At 51.2% G+C, this 26827-nt stretch overlaps 1 protein-coding gene across 1 annotated transcript in view; it reads right to left on the bottom strand.

Annotated features, from left to right (window-relative positions):
• Window positions 1-26827, bottom strand: part of PLXNA2 (plexin A2) — a 263224-nt gene that overhangs the window by 224937 nt on the left and 11460 nt on the right. Inside the window, exons 2-3 of the mRNA XM_090026679.1 lie at window positions 6303-7578; window positions 4396-4578 (exon numbers count right to left, since the gene is read on the bottom strand). Of these exons, the coding sequence (XP_089882805.1) occupies window positions 4396-4578; window positions 6303-7490 (1371 nt within the window). The 5' untranslated portion in view covers window positions 7491-7578. The remainder of the gene's footprint in view (window positions 1-4395; window positions 4579-6302; window positions 7579-26827) is intronic.

Genomic DNA, 26827 nt, shown 5'->3' with positions numbered 1-26827 from the left:
CAGATCCTGGGCAGTCCTGGCTCCTGTCGAGGAAATGAATGGACATGCCTCCTTCCCTCCCCTTCTACTGAGCTATTTGTTTTCCCCCCGGCCCATCTCCGTTAACAAAATCCCAGAGCTTGGCAGCGGGAAGCGTTTCCCATAAACATTCCAGGGCTTCCTAATGGGCCACGCGCGGTCCGAGGGAGCTGCTCAGATGGCAGCGCAATCAGTCTGGGGGAAGCGGGGAGGGAAGGGCTGGGGTGCAGAACAAGGCACAGGCAAGAGTTCACATCAACAGCCCTTGAGCCTCTCAGTAAGCCATGCACAGGTGGCTCCACCTCAAAAGCTGTTCTCGGATGTAGGGCATCTCTTTGGGATTACTGCAATTAAGGGAATGGGGAAAGCAGGCTGGACTGTTTTGGGGGTGCATTGGGTTTGGTCTTTCTTTTTTTTTGTTTTTTTTTGCAGGAGTGCGGTCCTGGAGACCCCTTCACATTGGGTGTGCATGGAGGATAAGTTCCTCTGCTTCCTCATCCTTCCCCTACAATTAGCACAATAATCCCCTCCCTGGTTTCTGCCACTGAGGACTCAGACACATGCAGTCTCCAAAGCTGCCAAGAGGGGCCTCCTGCCCCAGAGACCCTTGCTCCTCACCATGCAACGCATGCGACTGCAAACGACAGGTCTGCAGAGGCAGGCATAAAGAGAGGATAAGGGGCAGCACTGGCAAGGTAGATGTCACCAAAGGCTCGACTCTGTCAGGGATCTGGAATGAACTCAGGGGAGACCAGAGCCAAATTTCTCAGCACCTGTTTACTAACAGATCAAATGACAGGTAAAAGTGGAAGCCCCCTCCTCCACACACTCGCATGCACACCCACCCACCCACCCACCCACCGAGATGCTTCAGCCACTTCCCGCTAATGGAGCAAAACAAACGAACAGAAATAGATTTACTTTGCATCCAAACCGTAGATGCTTAAAAGGTCCCTGCTGTATAAATGGCACGAGGGATTAAAGCATGCCGGAAAGAACACTTCTTCTGTAATCCTACATAATTAATGGGACGCAAGCCCGCTCAATACATTAAATGCCCAACATGCAGGCGCAAGCTGTTTGCTTTAACTGTCTTAAGTGAATCACACCCCCACCCACCCGGTGCAGCAAACAGCAAGGGGCTGGCTGGGAACCTGACATCACCGTGTTTGCAATCTGCTGTCCAGGGGGCCTGTCTAATTGCTTCTGCTGCAAAATGCCCAGGAGCTTTTGTCTGTGCCCGGCGGCGTGTAGGGGTGCAGCGCAGACGGATACACCTGGGAGAGTGGCTCACATTTCAAGATGTTACCCCTTGGTAACTCATGAGGAGCCAGGGAAGTGCTTCATTTACCGCTGTTCCGCCCTTGTGCAGAGATGAATAAGTATTAAGAAATGATGCGATTAAAATAATACAGATATCCAACCCAACTATCTGCCTGTCCTTGGATCTTTCTGGGAAGTAGAGGGACAAATTCTCTGTTGCTTAAGGACACCAGACAGAACAGCCTGCAATCAATTACTTCCCCCCCCCGTCTTCCCTTGGTGTTATAGGGAATGGGTAGCCGGGGGCCACTTTTAAGCCCCCCTGCCAAATGTGGGTATTTCTTAAGTTACTTGAAAAATCTCCGTGCCTTGCCAAACAGCTGATGCAAGACAGATGTTTGGATTCAGAGAGGTACAAATACTGTGACAAGCATAAAATTGTGCCTACAAACAAGGGCTGGGCTGAGGTCCTGCAAGACAGATACGTGGATAACCATAACCATCATTCTGCTGGCAGTGGGGACATGAGTAATGAACCGTGATTTCTGCTTTTCTGTTCAGACCTGGTTATTTGGGTACCTCAGCCTCCTGCACTTACCCACCTCGTTCCCTGCGGAGAGGCAGGGATGCTCTTACTCATTACTTGTCTACAGGGTAGTATTTGGGGCTCAGGTCCTAACTGAGCCTCTGAGTTGCCACTCTCATGTAAATCAATAGCAAGGATGATGACGATGTAGTTAAGGTGCAGTGGTATTCATTAGCTCCTGCATTACCAGGGGGAAAAACAACCCTGCTGGGGAGGACTCAAGCGCCTTCTGACTATCGTGGGCCAACAAGATGCTAGCCGGGGCCTAATGCCACAGGGCGGGACAGGATCCCTGCCGCATGCCCAGAAGTCTGTTCCCATGCTATTGTAAAGCCCCGGCTTCTGAGCTAATGCTCTGATACCACTACGGATCTCATTCAGCAGGCAGAGCCAAATGAATGGATTTGGCCAGCTTAATGCTGGGCTTTGCAACCTGTTCATCAGGAGGAGGGAAGAGCCCAGTCTGATGGGAGATCAGTAACAAGGCCCAGCAAGACCTCCTGCTCCTTTGAGAGGAAAGGAACAGGGGATATTTCTTTGCCTTGGGCAACTAGCCCTGCTTTTGTGATGCAAACAGGAAAGAATTTTATCTTCCAGGGCCAATCAGTCACCCAGAGGTCTATGGCAAGGGTGGGAGGTAAGGGCCAGCAGACAGCAGCAATGTGGCTTTGCCCTTATGCTCAGCTTCAGAAGGCAGCAAGTTAACCCATTCACAGCCCTCCAGCAAGAAGAAGTCCTGCCATAATCAGCCACTTTGTCACCAGCACCAGGGGATACCCAAGGCCTTCCTACCTTCACAGTCTTCCCTGCAGAGCAGAGGTGGTGCCGGAGCTGACATGGAGAGAAACAGGTCCTCCTGATGCAAGCACATCCTGGGTGACCGTGAATTAGGATGAAGCCAACACGATACCTTCCTGGCATTGTCCTTACCAAGCCTTTGCTCCTCAGCAATCCCGGTGTTAAAGGTTTCCAGCCCTTACATATTTGCTCTCTATAGGGCAGAGTGTAAACTCCGAGTGGCTCCTTTGATGTGGGGATTTACACCAGCCAAAGGACCGGCTACCTCTCCACCTTCATGCTCTGTTGATAGGTCAACTAGGCCTACATTTTATGACCCCAGAAAAACTGCAAGCCCCTATGTTTTATCCGAGCGGTGTTCAAAGGAAATCTGCCATTGCTCTCCCCCCAGCCAGCGACGACAAGGACACAGGAGCTTTGGGGGCGATGGCTGCAGCTCAGTGGAGGCGAGGAGGAGAACAGCAAGGGCAGGAAGCCCCCCCTGCAGAGGGGGTGTACACCTGACACTGTGCTGTCATCCCACAACAATTAAATTCCCTTCCACGTGCGTGTGTCCTTGCTGAGATTGTTTCTTTCTGTTCCTGGGTTGGACGGATGTCACCAAATCTTAGGTGCACGGTCTGAGTCTGAAAACAATGCGTGCATCTGAGGTGAAAATTTGCTATACACGCAGATGTTCCTACCAGCCAGGTCACTCATCAGAAGATTTGGCCAAAAAAACCCCAAAAAACAAGCTCATGTGACCCATATGCCCTAAGCAAACTGGCACCGCTTTTGGATGGAAAATGCTTGCAATGAATTGCTCAAGAAACATCCATGGACCAGGAATCATTCACAATCAGTTCAAGCCCACTGGAGGCAGCCTGCTGGCAATGCATAAAGAGAACAAGGAGAGTCTGAGCCTGCTGCAGAAAGCAGTTTCTCTGGTTTGCTTTTGTTCCCTTTCCTCTGAACACATTCCCCTCTTTCCAATCCAACCCAGTTTCTCAGTGCCAGACTAGCTCCTGTTGTGCCATCCGCAGAGGCAAACCACAATTCACTTAGAAGCAAATGCAAAATAAACAAAGTGGCCGCCCAAGACCGGGATTCAAAACAGACATTGCAAAGGACTGCTCAACTAATTTTGGGAGCCCTGTGTGTTCCCAGACCAAGTCACGCACTCCTCGGTGCCCATAATCAAACCGTGGGCTAACTCAGCAAACGTATCTGTGGCTGGCCCAGAGTACGCAACACCGAGGTGCACAGCTGGGGTCAAATGTTACTCATTCTTGAAGAAACAGGCTGCCTGGAAGCACAGAAAAATGACAAGACCTCAACTACGTTCAACTTTGGGTGGGAGTAGAGAGACTTTTTAAGCTCTAAACCTTTCATTTCTTGGTGCAACGCCAATGTGCTGCCTCATTGCATGAGATCACTTCTCAAGGAGGTGAAAAGATATTTTTGCTATGCCCCAACATTTGACTCTCCACAAAAGCCTGAGCTATCCTAATGCATAGAGCCTCTGGCTTCTGAGCAAAATGACACCCATTTTCCTCCACCGATGGCAGGAAATTTCGTCTCTCCAATTCAAGTGCCTTCCACACCCAAAGACTCTGGTTTTATCCTCTTCCACTTCTTAAGTCCCTAGTAGGAAAAAGTGGGGGAGCAGCGCAAATCTGGCATACGCAGTGCATTAGGAGAGGAGAGAAGACACCGAGCAAGTCACTCCAGGGACGCAGAAGCTGGCTTACCTTCTTCAGCTTGCCGCTCTTGGTCCCCACGAACACCACGCTGTAGCCGTTGTAAACGTACGAGGCGACCGAGGTCATGCGGTCCCGGCTGGTGGTGAAGAGGGTCACCCCTTCCACCGGCGTGGAGCCCCCGAGGGGCTGGTTAATGTCGAGCCCACAAAAGTTATCGTCTATTGGGACTGGCTGAAAAAGAGAAGACATTGAGCGGGGGTGAGCGAATGACCAGGCCAATGGCAAAGTCCAGACCCAAGCTTGCAGGCTCCTGTGGCACTGGGAGCCCATCCCTAACCCACGAGTGAGCGCACGAGGGGGTCCCGTCCACGACCGGGGACTCTTTCAGCCACCTTGCCAGACAACGTCAGCTCCTTGCCCTTTGCTATCTAGGCCCAGGAGCATGGCACCTGCACGGGTTCAGGCTTTTGAGGATGAAATGCCCAATGGCTGCCAGGAAAACCAGCACAGATGGGGCTATTGAGGATCCCCGGCTTTGCCAACAGGTTTATTAAGGATTTTGCTTCTCCCCGCTCTGAAATCCAGAAGTTTTCGCCCCCTGCCCCACACTTGGGTCTTCTCCCCACTACAAAAGGATCTGGTCTGTCACATGGCTGGGCTTCAGCTGCCCCAAAGCACCCATGCTCCCACTCCCAGCCCGGCTCAGAGCTTGGCAGGAGGTCAAAACCCATTCACAAACCAAAACCCTTTCCTGCCCCCTTCGGCACTGTACAGGGGGCAGGGAACCAGGCAGCTGGTGCCCGCTCCCTTGCCTTGCACCCGCAAGCAGCCTGCAGGAGTGGCTGCGTTGCTGCCACAACCCTGGGAAGGCAGGATCGTAAGCGCTCGCCAAAGGAAATGCAGGTGTCTGCTCTCAGCCTCCGCACTCGGAGCCCAGAGAGGAAGCTGCAATTTCCTCCTTGTGCTACTCGGTCCTTTGGGGAAGCAGCCGCCTCCCTCTTGTACAAACAGGCGGGCTCCAGGCCCCCTGATTACAATCCTCGTGTGCACGTGACGCTGTTGAACGGTGCCAGCCTGGCTGCCCCGCAAAGCGAGGTGCCCACCTGCCCCCCTGGACACCCAGGAGGTGTGCCTGTGGCAGCACAGGATTCCCATCTGCCTCACCCAAGCGGTCTCATCCCCAAAATGCCCCAAGGGGGCTAACTGGTACCTGGGCTCTGTGGCAGAGGACGGGGCAATGGACTGAAAACCAGGAAGCCAGGGGGCTGCTCCTATCTCCGCCACTGACTTACTGCGCAGCTTTGCACAAGTCACTTCACCCCACTGCAACTCAGTTTCCCCCATTTAACCCCCACGAGTCCTTAGTCCCAGGGCGCTAGATGCTGGACAGAGTTCACAGCGGTGGAAGGGATCTTTAAGGATTTCCACGCCATCCCCAAAGGAATCTATACGTGAATCAAGATTTAAGAAACCAGCTAAATACCGGCACAGGGCGCCACTGTCATTTGCATTTATCTCGACAGCACGTTCGTACTCTGTCTCCTGCTGTGGGATGGGGCGGGAGGCTTCCCTGAGGTTACTCTGATGTTTGGAGCCAGAACCGGGAGCTGGAGACAGCAGAACGCTTCTAACAAGCTGTGCCCTTTCATCTCTCTAACTAGATATGTAAGGTCCCCAGCACCATAATAACCGAACGGCTCATAACATGAAGGGTGAAGGTAAGAAAGCATTATTATCCCCGTTTCATCTTTGAAGAACAAAGATCAAGCAACTTCCCCAGGCTCATGAAGGGAAGGCTGAGAACGGCAAACCCGGTCTACTGAATCCCGGCCTGGTGCGTCACACCCCCAGGCCCGCCCCTTCCACGCCCCCGCAGTGCCAGGAGGGGGATTAACTCTCCGCGCCAACGGGCTGCGTTTCTCCAACGCAACCCTGGCAAAGGGCTGCTTCCTTACTGCTTTGGTGCACTGGACATCCTTCCCCAGCAGCCAGTTGAGCTCCAGGTTGCCTTCCCCCTGGTAGCAGGACTGCAGGCGCTCCTTGATCTGGGTGTTGATGGTGCGGATGGGGAAGACGCACAGAGCCGAGTCATCGGGGGGCTGGTGGTACTGCTTTTGCCCCTTGGAGAAGATGGCAAAGAGGACGTCCTCCTGGGCCGTGATGTTGAGGGCCTTGGCCAGCACGTCGCCAGGCTTGGAGAGGTAAGCGGCTTGCAGGAGGCGGTACTCCATGTCCCCCTTGACGCAGCCAAAGGGCAGAGAGACGTAGGAGTGGAACTTGGGGTCATCCTTGCAGAGGCGGACAATGCGGGACGTGTAGAAGAGGTCGTTGGCCGAGTTGATGGAGACGCCCTCGGGGGTCTCGGGCTGGACAGTCAGGAAGTAGACGAAGTTGCCGCTGGCGAAGCCATAGATGTAGAAGATGTCAAAGTGCGAGACGAGGGCCAGCGTGTCGGACGGGATCTTGATGAGCGAGGAGACGAAGTCGCTGTGGAGCTCGTAATCCAACATGGCTGATGACTCCGGGTCCCGGGGCAGCTTGCGGCTGGAGAGGGTGGGGAAGTAATCCTGCTTGCCGTCCACCGCCGTGCCGATGAAGAGCTTGCCGTCCTCGCCCTCGGAGCGCACGATCACCCCGTACATGGTGCCGGTCTTGTTGACGCTGGAGAGGTAGTGCTCCTTCTTATGCGAGGGCTCCACCAGGATGAAGAGGTCATCCAGCCGCAGCAGCTTGCAGACGCCCTGGTAGAGGCTCCCGCAGGCCAGCAGCCGGTTCTCCGAGTAGTCGATGAGCAGCAGCTTGTTGACGTTGTTGGTGAGGGTCAGGATCTCGCTGCACGGCTGCACGATGAGAGGCGGGTAGCAGGATTTGTTGTCCTCCTCCGGGCCCGTCTTGTGGGCCACCAAGATGGTCAAGTTGCCCGAGAGCTTGTAAACCCGGTTGATGGCTCCGACGTAGACAGCCCCGGTGCCCCGGTGGACGGTCAGGTGGTTAAAAGTCCAGTCTCTGTTCTCAGAGTGGAAAGTGTTGAACAGGGCAGTGCCGGCCACGCTCCGGGAAAGCAGGACCAAAACCAAGACGACAAAAGCCACTGACCAGCCGTCGGAGTCCAGTGTCCGAGGCCAGTTCTTCCTCTGATCCATCCTGGGGTGGGGGAAAGGAGGAAGGGGAGGGTGAACTTCCAGGCTCCCTGTACGTGTCGCTTGCCCCAGCAATGCACCTCACATGTTTCTGGAGGAAATAAAACAAAAACAAAAACAGAGACAGAGGATTAGCTCTGGAGTGCCTTGAAGATATAATTCAAGGGAGGTTTTTTAATTATACAGTCCTTGAGATAAAGCGAGGACGTCTCTAAACCCAGCAAGAATTAAGCAGGTCTCCTAACTTTTTGGTAAGCAGTTCAGGCTTGCTGTTTTGCCATTTGGTTCTGCCTCCGTGCGTTAACTCGTTATGTGCTTTACCTGTTTATAATGCGCTCTGCATTGAGCATTCAGCCTGATGATGCCCGAGGGGACAACCATCCTCAGCCCTGCAACAAGGAGGCTGCACCCAACCCCTCCTGGCAAAGGGGACCCCCTCTGCAGGATGCAGCACTGGAAGGGAGGGAAGGACCTGGACTTTATTTTGCCTTTACATGTAAAAAAGTCTCAAGCGAGCGCCCTGCCCATCTGTGCAATGGTGCTTTGCACTCCTGCTGCCTCCCCCTTCCCCCTGCAGAGTAATGCACAATTTAGTACTTTTTGCCCTGGGGTACCCCTAACCATTTCACAAAGTCAGATGCTTCTCTGACGTGACCCCTACCTGTGCAAGCCCCTCGAGTTTGCTAAGCAAAGTGGCTTTTGCAAGACTTCCGCTGTTCTTAGTCATGCCCCCGACATGATCTCTCGGCATTCCCGGGTGATTATTTTTGCTCAATTGTCTCATTTTAGACCTAGGTTGGGTCTCCACGCTCTGCTGTGTGGAGAAAAGTAACCACCAAGGCGGCACGTGCTAGAAGCAGGCAGGGTGAACGACAGAGAGGAGACTAATGGGAAACAGCGGGAGACAGGAAAGCAAAGGAGCAGTGGGATGAGCTTGGGCCCGAGCGGCTGAAACGAAGCCCCGTTTGCAGAAGCGACATCGGCATCTGCTCCTCAGCCTATGTACACCAGGAAGTTAGCAGGAAGAGCATGGCACCAGGTCACCTCTGCAAATGGGATTAGTTTGCAGCCCGTTTCCAGGCCCAGCCGCTGGGCACCCCTCAAGCCGAGCGACCAGAGGCCGGCTGTGCAGACCCCCTACCCCTCCCGGCGGCCAGCCTCCTCTTGCCCTGAATGAAGGTGCTGAAGAGCCGCCCGTGGTCTCGCTCACCGAACACCTAACTAAAACCAACACAACCTTGAGCCGCCGAAACCATCCCACACCTTGTCAAGACCCCCTTGCACCAGAGCCTCCGCAAGGAGACGGGTTTCCGAGACGGGATCTTGTCCGGGCGATGCGGGCTCACCCCCGAGAGCTGGTCATCTGCCTGCCCAGGACAGCCAAGGGAGGCCGAGCTGGGCGGTTTGGGCTGGCACCCGGACAGGTTTCGCTTGCTCTGCAGCCTCCTTCGCTTCACGGGGCCACATACAATGCGAAAGCTGCGAGGAGACCTGCCGAGTCCTTGCAGTCCCACGGCAGCTCCCCAAGCCTCTGCAGCGGGCGCGCTGCTGAAGGGGCGATGCAAGGGTCTGGGGCCGCCATTCAGCCCCTGGCCCGAGGAGCATGCAACGTGCGCAGCGGGGGGGCCAGGGAAGCGTCCTCCCCGTTTTACAGCTGGAGAGCTGCGGTGCAGAGAGGGGCATTGGCACGCTTTGCCTTTGGGAAAGAGTGAACCAAAAAGCTACCTGGTGCAGCCCCGCAGTGGCAGAACAAGCTGAACACGCAGTAGTGGGTTCGGTAGCAATAGCAAAGGTCCCCTTTCGCGGCCACCGCAGTCACGGCCGCGAGTCGTCTCACAAAAGCCGAATGAGGAGAGGCCGCGGGCGCGTAGGAGCCAGCGCTCCTTCTGCTGGCTACAGCTGAAGCCTGGCACTCCCGGTGCAAACAGCCCAGCAGCATGACTAGGAAAGACAGTGTTAGGGACTGGGACTGGGAGATGCAGGTTCAGTTCCCAGCTCAACCACAGACAGCTTGGGTGACTCTGGTCAAGTCACTTAGCTTTTCCATGCCTCAAACTGGAGATGATCCCTGCCTCCCTCCCATGCAGGGGCCTCGGGACCACAGAAGGCATGCAACTGCTTGAGTTTTACGGCAAACAAAAGGAGCCAGTAGCTAGATGCCCAAAGCAAATCACCTGCCAGGCATATCACGAAGGCAACATGTTCGAGCCTGGCCACTGGGTTTTTGTTTTTTGTATTTTTTTTAATGTGAACTGGCTCCCCACGACTCCGGTGCCTGTTGGGTTGATATCTGTGACAGATGCTGGCCCCTTTCTCAAAACAGACAGGCCCTAGAGTCCAACAAAACGACTCTCTGGAATGAGTCCCTTAATTCAACTGCAGCTGTCAACACACACAGCCCCAGGTACTAAATGGCAGTGGAGCAATGCCAGAGGTGAAGTGCTCCACGACCTTAACGTGACACCCAGGAGCAGGACGGGCTTGTCCGACAGCTCAGGACTTGCGTCTTTGGAGCAGCCAGCCCCGTCAGCCCACCACGCTAAGACTTCAGCCCCACCACCCAGGAGCTGCCCACTGCCCATTTGCTCAGTGTAAACCTGTTTGGAGCCATCCAAGATTAAAATGCAGCATAAGGCTGAAGAAAAAGGAAGGGGAGAAGGCAGCAGCAGGCCAGGCAGCGAGGTCCAGCCCAGAGACGCATCAAAAAACAACAAGCACTAGCAGCAAAGGCTGGGGATAACGTTTCTAGCAACTGCAGCACACAAGGTTTTTCACTCAGCTTGGACCCAATGCTTTTTTCTGAGATCCTAGCACACTCCGCAGAGCCGGGCAAGTGTCCTGCACCTGATTTTACACAGGGGGAAAGAAAGATGCTGAGAAAAGCTGGCTCGAGCGTACACATATCAGAGCCAAAACCGACTCTGCAATGGTTATGCTACCCATTAGACTAGCACTGCCTACAAGCCCAGTTTGCCTGCCAGTAGGCTTTGCCACCCACCGTGTTGGTCATCACTGTGGCTACCTACGCACAGTTAGCCAGTACACTCCCCCGAGCACACAGACACATGGCGCCAACGCAATCCATAAATTACACTAATGTGGGGTAGTGGGGAGATGTCGTGGTGCAAACTGATATGCACCAAGACTGCGCGCCTGTGCGAGGAGCTTGCGCCGATGCCATCACACCAGTGCGAGAAACCCTGCATCACTGGGGAAAGCCAGGGGTCTGGGACAGACATTGTATAAAATCGGTTTGACCCAAATCAATTGAGTCTGATATACTGCATTCAACCAGGTTTATCTCAAACCAGTTTGGGTCATTTTCACACCGGTTTATGTGCATGGTTGTTACAGGTTTACACCCGGGGCAGGGCGGCAGACACAATGATGCTTTGTGGTCCCTTCCGACTCTACAATCCATGAATCTACGAGTCCGTTTCTGATCCCTTGAACTGGTTTACGTTCAATGTCTGTCCCTAGCCTTGGAGGCCAAGCACCAAACGCCTCTAACCCAGCGTGGTGCATCACACACCCAGGCAAGGAAGCTTGCTCTGCTGCTGCCTGCACCGGTGAATAAATACAAGACTCTGCCTTGGCTGTCAGGCAGGCAAAGATTTGATTGACTCCGATCTCAGTTTTGGTATTCAAATTGTTTAGGCCGCCCAAATCTCCACACAGCTCCTCCGGGAAGGGCTCTTTAAGCTTGTTATCACGGAGAAGTCAAGAGACAGGTGCCTTTGAGAGGTGACTAGGGAGCTTTGTCCCCAGCTGCAGTCTCTTGTCTCAGTGTCAACGAGAAGACAGGGGACAGGCAGCAATAACAAGCTCCCGGTTCAGCGAGGTGAGGCTCTTCCCCGCCTCGCCTGCTGCTTATTGGCACTCTCTTGCTTTCCACCTTTGGTTGCGGCTGTCTTGAATCTTTCCCGGCCACCATGCAAATGAAGCTGCATTCCCATTATGCAGCAAAGACTGTGGCAGAAGTGTAGGATCCTCCATGCGCTGAGCAGGAGGGAGACAGAAGTCAGGGGTCCCAGCTAACCTTTGAGCTCTGCCTCGCTCGGCAGTGTAACGAGAGGAAAATCCCAAGTGAAAGTCCTTAAAAGTTTTCTGTCTTTTGGCCAGAGAGCGTTTCCAGCGGGCACAATCAAGCGACTCCCGAGCCGTCGCTCAAAGGCAGCCTTTCCACGCTGCTAACTGCTGCTCAGGCATGCAGGAGTTACCGATAACCCGCAATAAACACCGATGACCTGATTGCAGGCACCGTGCTTTTCCAGGGCAGCTTTGTTCTCGGATAAAATGACAGCACAGCCTGACACAAGATACTGAGTAGTTAGCAGGGAGAGGCAAGCTAGCAATGTCCTGCCTTGTTTTAGACTAGAGGAAATACCAGAAAACTACACATGGGAAAGGAACAAGAGGGAGGAGAAAAAAAAAAAATCATTAAAACCGATGCCAGACATGCAGGTACAGGGGTCCCTAAGCAATCTCCAGGCAGCCTGCAGAAGAACTCAAGTTTGCTCAAGCTGATCACGGATAAAAAAAGCGAGCTGATCGGCCACCCCCTCACATACCGCGGTGACCCACGTGAAAGCTTGAATTTCATTCCTTTGTGGCGTGTCATGACCCAACACCCTTTCGTCTTATCCGGTACAACTGTGTTAATGATGGGGATGCTGCTGGAGAAGAGGGAATTCTGCTCATTGATGTGAGGAGGGGATTTCTAAGGAAACAGTCATCTCCGGGGCCAAATTAGAGGCCCCACTAAAGGTAGCCCAATTATTATTTTTTTTTTTATTCTCTCTGTTCATCTCTACCTCTTGCCAGGGGAAGACAGGCTCCTATGGGAGAGGACTCCTACTTGTCTAGGAAGTTTAGAGGGCAAATATAGCTCTTTGCTACATTTCAGATGGACTCGAGGAATTCTTGCTAGGCAGGAAACAGTTTCCTGTTCTGCGTGTGCATACACACACACACACACACACACACACAGATAAAAACCTAAGACTTGCAAACTGTTGCCATCCCAAATAAAGACAAAAATTAAGGTCTTGTTTATTGTCAGAAGGTAAAACATTGCTTGTATTCTGCCCCCCCAAAATATGGGGTTCCTCTTAGTAATGGGTGCTTCAGTGATCGCCACCAACTCAGAAAGGGGAAGGAAAGGCAAAAGCTAATACAGGCCATCAAACAAACTGTACATCACAATTAGTTAAGTACAGTTACGCTGCTGGTCTCCTGGAAATGAGACCAGTGGTATGGTACCAAGGAGCCAGTGCTTCAGTTTTCCAAGGAAGGAGCGTGGCCCCTACCTTCCATCCCACTGAAATGCAAAAGGAGTCATGTGCTTCTCTCCCTTTGGCCTAGCTCCGCTAGAAAAACCTTATGTTCTTACCACATTTTGGCTAACAGATGGTGAGTAACACAAGGTGTAATCTTAGTGAAGGCAAGGTAGTGCCCAAAGCTTTCTCACATTAGCAGGTCAAGATAAAGAGCGTGAAAGTGCTTAGGGCTTATCTAGACCCCTTAACATATGTCCAAAAATAGGTACTGTCTTGTTTTCACTGTGTTTTACATCATGCCAGCTACTGCATATTACTTAACACATGATAAGAACATAGATTTTTCTTTTTGGAAAAAACCCATCTCTGCTGTTTTGAAGACTCTCAAGGGGTCTGATCCCTCAGTGCCACTGGCTTGAGTAATGGCAGGGCCATCCGCTCTTGCTTTATTTACAGCATATAACATCAGGTCGCAAACCTTTAACACCACAAACGATACAAAAGTGCCATTTTGTCTGAACTAAATTGTTCTCCAAAAACCTGTTGATTTCAACAGCAGCAGACTTTCAGGCAGAGAGCCTGAGCGCAGTTTGACCTTTTCTATCCCAACCCAAATCTCATGCCATTTTGAAGCGAATGCTTTTAAATGCTCTCCACCCCCTGGCTGTGCACCACTTCCGAAGGGCAAACCGAAGGGTCTCCCAAGCTTGCGCTCAGAAGACGACTCTCGACTCTACCAGCTGCTTCTCGGACACACGCGAGTGACCGATCACCTGCAAACGCTGATAACCCAGTAGCAAGACTCATGCTTTCAGGCCAAACAGAGGAAAAGTACGCTCCAAAACCTCAGGAGTTTCTGCAAAACAGATCTGCCATTTGCAATCCAATTCAACACAGTCCTGATTTTCCTCCATGCCTTTCAAAACTCAACTGCAAAAGGGGGCTTTAGAGGTAATGTGAATATCCGCCGAGGGGTAACATTAGCCGCGAAGAAAGAGCTGTGCTTCCAGGTGAGGTTTAAAGGCTGTGGAGAGCGAATGGTGCTAGGCAGTGATCCCCGAGGCCAACAGCTGCTGGAAAAGCTGCTCCGGCTCCAGGGATGAACGCCAGCATATGAAGGGATAAGCTAGGGGAGAGTGAAGGTGGCCTGTCTAGCACAGAGACTGATAAAGCCAAACAGACGACTATTCGAAACGCAGCTGTGAGCCGGTGGAGAGGTACGAGAGCCGGGTCCAGCTGGGGAGTTAAACACTGAGAGTGAAGGGCTGGCGCAGGCAGGTTTAACCCTTGTCCTCAATACTCGCTGACCACTTTTTTGTGAGTGGCCGCACAGGGTATAATTTAGGCTCAAAAGTGACCTTAAAAGCAATCTGGATCCGTTTGGTAATGCAAGGTGGAAGGGAGAGGAAATTCAGGGACACAATGCAAACCCCAGCAGCTGAAAAGCCTCAATTAGACTGAAAGGAGTTATCTGGTATTTAAATAATTATTAGATTGAAGGAATAATCATGGGTCTGAGCTGATTTTTTTCCCCCACTGTCATCCTAATGGAGACTATAATATTATTATTCAAATGCCCATGATTCTCATTGAGGGGGGAAGGAAAAAAAAAGGGCTCATTTAATCTCCATGTGACAGGGCTGCAGGAGGCCCGATTAGTCATTTCTCTTATTTCAGCTGTCACTCAGGCCCAGACACCACAGTTTGTCATTAGTGGTATTTTGTGCACACAAGAAAAAAAGAAAATTAAAAACACAAATAAAGGAGAATTTCCTGTAGCAAATGACGGGCCCCAAAAAAACCAAACACTAATTCTGATGTTGTGGTGCAGCAGCTGCATTCACTTCACTAAGCTGCAGACTTTTTAACAAGGGTATGTTTAGCTCGTGATCGCTCCCTGTCCTAGTTGCAGGCTAGAAATACGCTGCTTTCCCCAACTCAGCTGCTGCCCCCACAAACCTGCAGCCTTTCGCCTCCATCTTTTACTGCTCCACGGGTGTCTGTATGCAGGACTCCCCTTTCCCCTCAAAAATAGATGGGGCAGGCTCAGCTTTCACTGAAGTTGGCAGTGGCTCCTCCATGACCGGTGTCTATGGAAGGCTTCCCAATGCCGCCTCTCCGGCATGTGTAGGGTCATTTCCATCCAGACAAGTGGGTGCAGGGTGCTGTGTTGAGACGCTGCGCTCTTAGTTACATCAGTGGTAAATGGAGGTGCATTGCTATAGCAGTGCAAGTTCGTAGTAGCCAAGTCGCTTTGCCGTCGCTTTGCCATGCTTCAATTAGGGGGCCAGTACACACATCCACAGGAGGCCTCAAATGCCTCTACACAAACGCCTGTAGTATGGGGAACAAGCAGGAGGAACTCCCCCTCCTGCTAGCTGACACCAACCCAGACGTAGTGGGGCTCACTGAAACGTGGTGGGACCCAACGCACGACCGGGCGGTGAATGTCAAGGGCTATCGGCTGTACAGGAGAGACAGGACAGGGAGGAAAGGATTGGGCATGGCACTCTACATTAACGAGGAATACACATCCTCATTGATTAATAAAGAAATCAGAGGAAGGGCACTCTGAAGTGCTTTGGTTTGGTTACAGGGCAGTCGAGGGGAAAGAGACTTAATGGTGGGGTCTACTACAGACCTCCCAACCAGGGAGAAGAGCTCGACCAAGAACTCTTAGGCCAGCTCACGGAGGTAGTGAAGTCTAAGGACGTGGTCATCATGGGGGACCTGAACTTTCCAGACATCTGCTGGGAAGAGCGGTCAGCCAGGTCTGACCGCTCACGTAGGTCCCTAGCCAGAGTGCAGGACCTCCATTGAACCCAGGAGGTGCACAGCCCCACCGGGGAGACGCCGTGCTGGACCTGGTGCTGGCCACGGGGCGATGACCGGGTGAGAGGGCTGCAGGTGCTCGACCACCTGGGCGACAGCGATCATCGCCCGCTGGGATTCACCATCCAGCGCAAGGTGGCAAAGGCATGCAGCAAGGCAGCGGCCCTAGATTTCAGGAGGGCGGACTTCACCGAACCAAGGAGGATGGTCGGGGAAGCGCTGAGGTCCCAAAGGGGAGGGGAGCCAGGTGTCCAAGGAGAGTGGTCGCTCCTTAAGGAGACGATCCTCCAAGCCCAAAGGCAGGTAATCCCAGCACAGATCAAAGGGGGCAGGAAGGCACACCAGCCCCCACGGCTCACCAAAAGCATCTGGGAATGTCTCCTAGCTAAATGGGAGGTGCACCCCCAATGATAAAGATGGGACATCACCAGGGATGACTATACTGCAGGTGCTCGGGGATGGATGTAGGGGGGCAGTCAGGAAGGCCAAGGCAGAGATGGGACTGGGACTAGCTTCCCAGATTAAGGACAATAAGAAGTCCTTCTTTAAATACATCAGAAGGGGTAAAAAGAAGGTCCATTCCGACCCTAGAAACTATGAAGCTATGAAACTATCACCGACTTTGCTGCCTCTGTACTGGTGCCAATGCCCTGGCTCGGTGCAAGGTGGTAGAGGTCCAGCCCTACTTTCTTCTGAGCTTGGGCGAACAGCAGGAGAGTCGCACCCTCAGCCTCATGGGTCTCGACCAGGATGCTCTGCCTGTTTTATGAACTGAGCAGCATGGGATCTGGGGTCGAGTTTGTTACGTAAAGGGATGCACCACGTTCTGCCTACAGAGGAAGAGGGGTGTAGGACAGCATCCTCGGAGAGGCTGCCCATCATGTCCAGAGCCACGCTCAGACAGAACTTGTCTACCATGGCTTCACATCCTCCCTCTCTGCTTGCTGGCATTGCTGAAAGCTGGCAAGAAAGCTGTTGCCATACATGCAGGTGTCTGAAGCCCTCATGAGAAGGCTTGTTCTCACTAGGTTTTCACAGCCCAGTGTGGCTCTCATGGCCCGTCTGACCCTCCATTTCCAGCCACTCTTTGGGGAATCCAACCCAACATAAACGCAACTCAACAGATTTCTTAGGGTCTGGACATGCTGTCCTGCAAGTCTCTGTGATCCGTGTTATTTCCTGACAGTTTTGTGCAACAAAAAGGTACCCAACTCCAGAAAAACTACCGAAAATCCCTGGCTGAATTCTGGGGCTTTGTTTTTATCCAAGCAACAGAGCAAGGTGCGGGTAGGGGAGGGCTCAGTGGAGCTGAGTCTACTGATGGCAGGAGATCTCTCATCCAACCCATGAAATCATTTGGGGTTCTCACACCCCAGAACAGAATACAAGCATGGCAGATTTTATTTGATTTATTTGGCCGCCTACTCCACTCCCATGCTGTATTATGCAAAGCACAAAGCTCTGAAAGCAATAATCTAAAACAGAGCATGTGTGTGTTTGGACCCAGCATCTTCCTCCGCCAAACAGTCCCAGCATGTCCCCTTCTAGGAGTGCTTATTACATCCTTCTACAACCAACAACCCTATTACTTCCTTCTTCCTTTGTCTTCAGAGAGAAATGGAAATTTTTTTACTTTTACTGAATGGGAGCTAATGAGATGCATCTGGTCAGGATGAGTCAGTAAGGCAGCTCCATCTCTCAGCCTGGCTGTTTTTGGGGGGAGTGGGGTGGTTCTGCTCCCCTGCAGAAGAGAGAGGCTCTTACAGAAGTCTCTACCACCAGGCAGGGCTAAGCTATTGCTACCTTCACCCTGACCAATGTCCATGTGGCCAAGTATCTAGGAAAAGCAGCAGCATCCTTTTAATGCTTGTCCACTTTTAACCCCTGCAGGGACTGCCTTTCATCCCCTCTTCTACGTCTTTTTCTCCCAGACTGTGCCATTGATGCAATCAAGACCTGGGAGCCACACTGAATCAGCCCAAACTTGTAGCAGGGAGAAGGAAAAGTCTGCTCGTGTTAGGCTTTTTCTTAAGGCCATAAAAGTTTGGAGTTGTCGTCCTGAACTTATGAAACCTCCCAAGAAATGTGTTGGAGGGAGGGGGCACCCCTGCAACTGGCTGAGCAGTCTTTGGGTGTGGGTTGATTCCACCTCGCTTGCTTTGTACAGTCCGATAAGATTCATTACTTTGGGGCCAGGAGCAGCGAGATATACTGGCTCGTGCTCCTGACCTCTTCTATAGGTCACCAGCCTCTCAGAAATCCCTGGAATTAGTCAGCAGAAGGGCAAAGCCTGCCACGCTGCACGGTACAAACTTCATCGTAATCTGTCTGGAGCAGCCTCCTCCAGCCCGGGCCCTCTTCTTTACGGTGAGTCTAGCTCAGCACACACCAGCTGCGGGTAAAAGGGCAGATGGAGAGCTTGACCACTGGAAAAGCGTCTCATCCTGAACTGTGCAAGCAGGTATGCGCCTTGTCTGCCTCTCTCCACTGGCACTGGTTGGGAGTGAACCAGCCCCAGGCACACCAAGCCTGTCAGCAGGAGATGCTGCTGGTGAAACCCAGGGTGGGACAGGAGAGGCCTTTCAGCTCCAGGATGGCATTTCTGACCAAGTCAGAAAGACAGCTAGGCCTCAGAACAGCTTCTTTAACTAAGCACCACCTTGCAGCCATCTCCCCACAACCCCAGCACCTCTGAGTTGGGGCTGTTTCCTTTCCAGATCTGAAAATTTGTGACACAGATCTAATAAATAAAAAAATAAATCACACCACTTAAAGGACCGAGCCCCATTTTGCAGACTCTACACACACAGGGATCAGGATGAATGCTACTCGCATGCAGCACGGTTTTCACTAGACCCTGCTCTGCCACTCAGACCAGTCACTTAGTGTGAGGAAGGTTGTATTGATGCTATTTCTACGGGTAGCAAAAGCCCCAGTGCTGTGAGAAAGGTTTCTCCTCTGGAGCCAAACTCTGTTCCTATGGAGGAAGAGGTCCATCTAAGACTGGTCCAATGCCTCCTTCACTGGATGGATGCCGGTACCTTGAACTGTACGCAGCCTGGCAAGGGTACAAGTCCACGGGGTCTCAAAGTGTGGGATTTGCTCATGTCTTCATCTCTGCACGTCTGGCTGCCAGCTCTACAGGCACCAAAAGATTGGGGTGTTTCTCTCCAGATACTGGTCTCATCTTAGCACATCCAGTTCAAGGCACACTTCAGAATCTGTTGCAAACTGAAATTACACAGCTTGACTTGAGGCAGTTGTTCTGTTATTGTAAGATAAAGGTAATTACTGGGACACTGTGGACTTCAGTTTTGGGTGTTTTTTTATGGTTTAAATTTAAAGAAATCAAATAAAACAAGTTAGAGGGAATTAAACTAAAGAGATGTTCGACAACTCATCACACATTAGGCTTCGAATGGTTAATTAGGATGCTACCAGAACTGCCAGAGCTGTTTCTGAGTCTGTTTCATTCGTGAAAATGAGGAACTGATTGCAGGAAACAGCCAGGCACAATGAGAAGAGGTGGGCTGCTGAAGCCCCAGGTGCAGTTCTGCCAACACATCTATTTTGTCCCAAGAAGGCTACTACTTGCCCGGCTCCGACGTCCCACCCCGATGGTCGGCTGCAGAAACATCCAGCAGGGACTCCTGGCACTCACCACTTACAGTTTCATAGTTGTTCGGGGCTGGAAGGGACCTTACAGATCAGCAGGCCAAGCCCCGCTGCACACAGGCAGGAGAGACTGCTGGGATCATTCGATCCCAGCAAAGATGGGTGTCGGGATGTTTTTTGAAGATCGTTAAGCCAGTTCTCAAACTATAGATGGTGCAACGACAGAGGGATCTGCAGAAGCCAGCCCTTTCCAAGCCGAAGCAGCACCATGCACTTGACGGTAAGGACAGAAGTAATTAAGCAACTTGGACAGTGAATGTTGAGATTTTTTTTTTTAATACACCTGCAGCAATTAACCCCTTCAATGGCAGGCTTAAAACACGCCTCACTTTTGGGTTTCGCTGCCCATTGCACCCTTGCTCCCTATGGGAACCTACATTAATTTCTCTAAACCAACCATCATCACAACCTCCTTGTAGCTGTCGGTCTAGCAGCCAGGATCAATAACCGCTTGTGACCCTGATAGCTGCCCTCCCTGTTCTGTGTGGCTGCTTATTCATGGGGATGGTATTTTCCAGGCTTGTGCTCAGCTTTCTGAGAAAGAACTTGGAGGCCAAAGTACAGCATTGTAACTATTGCTTCCTCCAGGACGGGAATAGGGTGGAGGAGGGGAAGAATGAAACCCAGCTGTGAAAAGGCATTTCCCTGATAACAAACATAATTGCATGAATTATGCACAAAATTCGCTCTTATTGTCCCAGCCTCCGATGTTGTTTATACAACCAGTGTACCGGATGAGCCTTTCCTCTCTTCCTCCCTCTCCATATCTGTCCCTTACCCACATGCCACACCAGCCTGTCTGGGATAAAGGGAAGCTCAAAACCCCAATGAGTACAACTTTGGGCAAGCCCCTTCCTCGCAGTTGTGACAGTGCATGACACTGTCAACCAGCATGATGTAGTGATCTGAGCAGCAGACCTGGCTCTGCCACAGACCATGCATAAACTTGCTTTTTCTGCAAGCTGGGGTTATACAGACTGCCACCCTGGGGAGCTTTGGGGTTCAAGGGGCACAGATGCTCTTAAGACAGTGGTTTTCAACCTTTTTTCATTTGTGGACCCCTATAAAAATTTCAAATGGAGGTATGGACCTCTTTGGAAATTTCAGATGAAGTTGTGGACTCCTCTGAGTTGTAAGCGTAGGTATCCACATACTTTTGATTGATCACAGTTATCTTTTGGGGACCCCTTAGACTGCGGACCGCAAGTTGAAAACCACTGTTTTAGAGGCGAGCAGCTACGCACACATTGCTGTTTTTCTCTCATTCAGCAAGGCAGAATATGATCAGGCACTAGATTAAGAGTCAGGAGACCTAGCTAACCCAGGTTATGCCACCCTGGGCAGGTCACTCCACTGCTCAAGGCCTCCATGCCCAATCCCACCCTCGTCTGGATACAGGGTTGGTCAGAACAAAGCACCCGTGTGTGCAGCACAAGGCAGTTCCTCAGCAAAGCCAAGCAGATCCATCTGTGAACTGCAGCCCAGGGATGCTTACACACCGCAAGCTATGGTCTGGCATGGAAGTATCCCATGCCTGGGTCAAAGCACAACTTCCCTGAATCAAGGGCACAATTCTTACCGACGTCAATGGAGCCAGCATTTCTCCTTAAGCTACTCATAAGGCCCCAAGACAGATTCTCAGCTTACTTCTACATCAAAATTGCATCCAGCTGTTCCTCTCAGCAGGATGCATTCACCTGAAATTTATGTCCCAACCAACCTGAAAAGAGAGGCAGCAAAATTCATAATCAACCTAAAACACCTCGGTGGCAGAAATTAGACACCTTTTCTTTTCACTGCGCCGATACCTGACACCTGTTATCTTATAAAGTGCAGCTGGCAGCAATTCAGCGTTAAACGCACTGCTGCAAAACGGCTTCTAAATGACCGTGCGTCAAGAGGGAAGGTGCAGGGAAGAGCGCGGAGAGGGAGTTATTCGTTATATGACCACTCTGCACAAGATCCGGAGTGGGGGAAGCACCGTGCCGGTCAGTGTTTGCCTGCCTTGGGAAAGAAAAAATGCTCACCTCCTTTTAAAATCTTAGAGATGCTTCATTCATGGTTTGCAAGGGGAAGGGTGTTATTCAGACTCGGTGCTGTGAAGAACATCCTGCATTAGCAGTTATAGGACCTACATCACTGAGGGCCTCATTGCCACGAACGGCATTTCGCCCACTGGCTTCCCAGCGAGGTGGGGCTGTGAGGTGGAAGAAGTACAAGTGCACTGAGAGACCTGCCCAAGGTTATAGTGCAAGTCACTGGCCAAGCTAACAATGGGATCCCTGGTCTCCCGGGTACCAATCCACCACTCTGTCACTAGCCTGCCCCACGGTACATTATGGAGCAGCATCAGACAGCAACTAAGGACCGGAGAAGTGGTCGCTCCTCATGGCACCACTTCAAGAGCCGCGTATGCAGCCGACGAACCTCAGCTTCAAATTAAACGGGTCCCCGGCCACCCCATTAAACAATAACCTGAAACAAGAATCCTTTGTCTGCGCCCGCCCCGTCTGGGAGAACGGCGTTCGTTATCCTGACTGCTCCCCCCGGCAGCAAGCTGTATTTACACAGTGGCCACGGTGCCGTTACCTAAGTACATCAGGAAGTTGTATGTTTGTTAAAATTAAGTACTGAAATGTGGAATCCCCAACTGTGCAGCTATAGATTTCACTCCGCCAGCAGCACTGCAATTACTCAGCACATGCAAGTGCCCCTACGCGCATACACACACAATCCCTGTTTGGAGGATGCTTTCTGGCTCCGTAATAAATAATTCCATTTCAGAGGGGGATTATCTTTTCAGTTCATGAGCGGTGCGCACCAAGCAGGAGCCACAGAGAGGCTGGCTTTTATGCAGCCCATCATAGCTCTTACAGCTGTGGGGCACGAGAGGTAAACGTGAGGCGAGGGAGCAAGGAAGCTTTCTTGCATTTACCATGGAGGCAGGGTGTCAGGACCCCTGGGATCTATGTTTTGGCTCTGCTGCTGACTTGACTTCCCTCTTCCTTCCCCAAGGTTACAAAATGCATCGATCACTGCCTGCAACACAAACAGGTGGATGGTCCAGTAGACACCTAGATTCCTGCCCCCTCGTCTCTGCTGGTTTCTCGAGGAAGACAACTGAGCCCAGGCGATCCAGCAGACGTGCTGCTCTGCTCCAGCTTCCAGCTGCCGGTCGGACAACTGCAGGCACCACGGGGGGAAATGATTTCTCTGCTGTTTAAACAACATCAGTTGCGGCGCTCCATCGGCAGTAAGGACATAGACATGACATAAACCCTTAAATTAACAACCAAACTAAACCAGTTATGCTAACACAGGAGGAAGCCTCATGCCACTAAAGAACCCTTTAGCCTCCATCAACGCAGCCGAGCTTCAGATACAGCCCTGAATGGACATATAGGCCATGAAGTGTAGCCAACCTCAGCTTTGTCAGGGAGGCAACGGTCTCTCTGGACTTCCATTTACTCATCTGCTGAACTGCCTCACTAAGGTGTTGAGAGCTTAATTAGTGTTCATTGAGAGGCCTGGATGCTGCAGAAATGCAGAGCATCTGCACGCACGTGACAGCCCCTCCCCAGCCTGCCACGGTGGGAGACAACCAGAGAATTCGCGGCAACCAGGGGAGAGGTTGCGAGTCCTCCGCAGGGCTTCTCTGCTCAAGCCCTGGCTCACGGGCTCGTCAGCCCTTCCACACTTGATAACTTGGGCCCCTTTGAGCTTGCACTGAAGAGAGGAGAGAGCTCGCAAGCTCCACGCTCCCAGCATCTTCCCAGGGACACCGAGGAGGGGGCTCCGCTTCCCACAACTTGCAGGACGTCGGCGTCTCTGCTGCAGCTTTGCTACATCGATTCCTACCTGAGGACGTGGCTGCTTTCTACTCATCTGCTCCCTGCTCCTCAACCCCGCTTTTCAATTTCAGAGTGCTGGCAGATCACTGATTAATTCAAGCTTGTTTAATAACCCTTCTGTTTAGATGAAACAAGCTGTCTTGTTTCCTTTATTTTTAACACTGTCTCTTGTTTCTTTGCTAAGGATCTTACTGTCATTTAAAACTTCTCCCTCTCCAACCAAGCTGGTAATAGGATGGAGAAAGCAGTTGCTTGGGTTTGCGTCTGACAACCATCACAAGTCCCAGCCCACGAGGCTGGGGGCTAGCCAAGGAGGAGTGGAGGGGGTGATGCTGTTATGAGGACCCCAAAATCTTGCCCAGCACAGAGTGAACCCGTCTGTGAGTCTCCTTCTCTATTATTACGGTGGTGCCGAGCAGCTGGGACGGAGGTCAGTGCTGCACAGGGGGAAGACCACCCCAGCCCCACGCCCCGTACAGACATAATGTGCCACGTGAAGGAGAGTAAAGACAACCGAGGCAGAGAGACGATTCTTTTTTGCAAAAATATTTATTTCTATATTTATTTCTCTCTATATGTATATTTATATAGAGAAATGAATATTTTTGCCAAAAAAAAAAAAAAAGTCTCTCTGCCTCAGTTGTCTTTACTCTCCTTCGCATAGCCCATTATGTCTGTACGGGGCGTGGGGCTGGGGTGGTCTTCCCCCCCGTGCAGCACTGACCTCTGTCCACGCTGCTTGGCACCACCATAATAATAGAGAAGGAGACTATATATATAACGAGGCAGAGAGACAATATGAACTGCCAAGGAACAGAGCCCAAGTTGTCCCAATTTCTTGTCCGGTGTCTGTCCACTAAATCCCAGCACTTCTGTACACACCTGCACGTTTCCTTTTATGCTGCCCTGTCTACATGGGAGAAGCTCCTCATACAAAGTTGAAATGCCACTACACCACCTTCTTTAAACCCCCTGCTCTGCCCAGCAAACCACTGAGCAAAGGGTCCTGCTGCTTATTAGACAACTGCTCACTAGGTCCGATGCAGCCTTTCCACATGGACTCTGCTCCACCACCCCTGCATTTGTTTCTTGAACCAAATACCTCCAGACCGTAGGCTCTCTGGGGCAGGGAGTGTCTTGTGTTCTGCTTGTCTACGGTTCCCAGCTCCTAACTGGAGCTGCTCGGAGTTGCCAGCAATACGCAGAGTTATAATACAACAACAGCTTTGCTTACTGAGGAAACACGTTTGAGAGTCTCAACTGTCTCCTGCCTCTTTCATTTCAAAGTTGCACTTGTCTGTAAAGCAACTGAGTCATTTCCTTCCCACCACCGGGCTATCGGACAAGATCCAGTAGGGAGCGGAAAACAATAAATCCTTCACGGACTTGGGAGGGCCGCGGCGGGACCTGCCTCGCTCCAGCCTTCCTCGAGCTCAGGACCCTCTCGCTCTGGGTCGAGTCTCATCTTCCGGTGCTGCATCCCCACCAGTTCATAGTGCTCCGCTCTACCCCGGGACTGCTATGAACTGGGATGAAGCTGGCACGGTCAGTGACCGGTTGCATGACTATGGGCAGTTCACTTCAAGTCTCAGCATCTTTATTTCCCTAGCTGCAAAATGGGGATAATGATACTCATGTGCTTCTGTAAAGCATTTGCAGACCGAGGGAGGAGAAGCAGATGAATCCTACAAGTCCTTGCACAAAGTGCTCAGTGCTGCAGCAATTAACACCACACACAGATTAGGCTGGTAGGAAGATTTTTGCGTCTGGTCACAAGAGTTTGTTGGGGGACCACAGGGGTATCGTTTTGTGCTCTTTCACAACCCCAAATCTCAGGCTTGGTTCATGAGCTCTGGCTGAAACAAGCTTGGCACACGTGCGGCGGAAGACAGGCAAAATTAGCGTTTAGGGCAGAAAGCAGGCAAAAGTCTGCTAAATTTTGCCAGTGAACCCCAGAGCACTAAGTGGCCCGCAGCAGTGCATCTCACATAGCCATGGAGAAAGTTTTCCTGGATCCAGGCTGAGCCTGGACTCATGGACTTCAGCAGGGAAAAAATTAAGCTCTATAATATGCATGATAAGGCTGAGAACATTTGCCAAATTAACCAAAATAGAACAGAAAACAAGCTAAATTACAAGGAAATTAACCTTACATCCTACTCAGTCACGATGGCTGGGATAGATAGCCTGGCAACGCATGTTGTTTATAGGTGGGGATGGAACAAAATGAATTGTCATGAACAAATTTGTGAGTCAATATTTTGCTTTTCTTCGTGTCACACTTCGCACTACTTGGGGAAAAAAAAATCCCAAAAGCTTTTTATCTTAAAAAGGAGGAGGGAAATGATGTCAGGGTACAGAGGATGCTTGATTTCCAACTCCAGCTTCCAGTTTGGGTTTTGCAGCCTAAGTGAAGATTGATGCAATTAAAATGGTGGCAAGCTGAAGACACGTCCCCGACACCCCTGTACTGAGGACAGTCGAAGAAGTTCCCATCTGCCTGCAGTTTCTTGAGACTGCCATGTGCTCCCTATTGTAGGGTACTGGCAAGTGCGAGCACCAGTCCTTTTAACGTAGGAACAGATGTTCTTTTGACAATTTGGCCATAAGTGTCATTACAGCAATTCCAGGGCAGTCAATAGCTTTGAAAATACAGCCCTGGTGGTGGCTCCTAAGCTGAATTAGTTTGCAGTTTTTCAATGACACTTAAAAAAACAAAACTTAACAAAAAACAACCAACCCCCTCCCCCCCCCCACAACTCAGGGAATGCAAATGTGTCAAAAACCAAATCTTTAAAGGGAAAGGGTCAATTAAGAAAAAAAAAATCACCTCAAAATATGCTGAAAACAGGTTTGAAAGCATAGAAAGGTTTTGCAGTGACGTTTTCCAAATAAAGAAAAAAACCCTGATTTTGGAGTTCCAAACAACTTTTCATACAAAAGTTGAAGCATTTATATTTTATATTACAAATATAAACAAAACTTACGGTTGATTCAAGTTGATTTTCGTTGTTGCTTATTCGCCTGGACTTTCAGTTTCCAAAACCGTAGGGTTTTGGTGTTTAAATCTGCCTTCAGGCCTGAAAATATTGAACTCTCAAAAATGTTCAGAGGACGGGGGGGGAAAGATATCTTGTCCTGCTCTAATATAGTGAGCACTGGAAAACCTGGCCCTGGGCTGATTCACGTGCTGTGTTTTAACCAGATGCCTAGGAGCTCTCCGAGGAAGGGATGATCTCGGTGTTCACTGTACGGCTTGTAGGACAACGGGACTCCCACCCGACCATGGGGGTCCTAAACACCATAATCATGCAAATTACGTGACATATCAGCAAAGTTAGTGAGATGTTGATCCAAAGGGATGACTGATTCTGGTGGACCAACATGATAAATCTCCAAAGAAGTCTGATTTTCAAGCAGGACATTCAAATCTCTCTAGTCATCGTAGAAAAATTCACCCTCGCCTGCCAGGAACTAGCCTGACACTGAACTCCTTCCATATACATCACCAAACCATTCCAGGGTGCTAAAAAAAGTAGCCACTGCTGGCCCAGAACCAAACGGAAAGGGCCATGCCCAGCTTGCAGCATCACGCCTCATCCCACCCAAGCCTTTCTGGGACCAAAGTCTCGAAACAGAGTTTCCCAGTGACCTTCTCTCCTGGGAGCCTGGCTGGTTTTTTTTTTAAACAAGCTACAAAACA

Source organism: Crocodylus siamensis, chromosome 13, assembly GCF_052110815.1.
Source record: "Crocodylus siamensis isolate JL-2025a chromosome 13, ASM5211081v1, whole genome shotgun sequence".
NCBI lineage: Eukaryota > Metazoa > Chordata > Crocodylia > Crocodylidae > Crocodylus > Crocodylus siamensis.
This window is presented reverse-complemented; position numbering and strand designations above follow the sequence as displayed.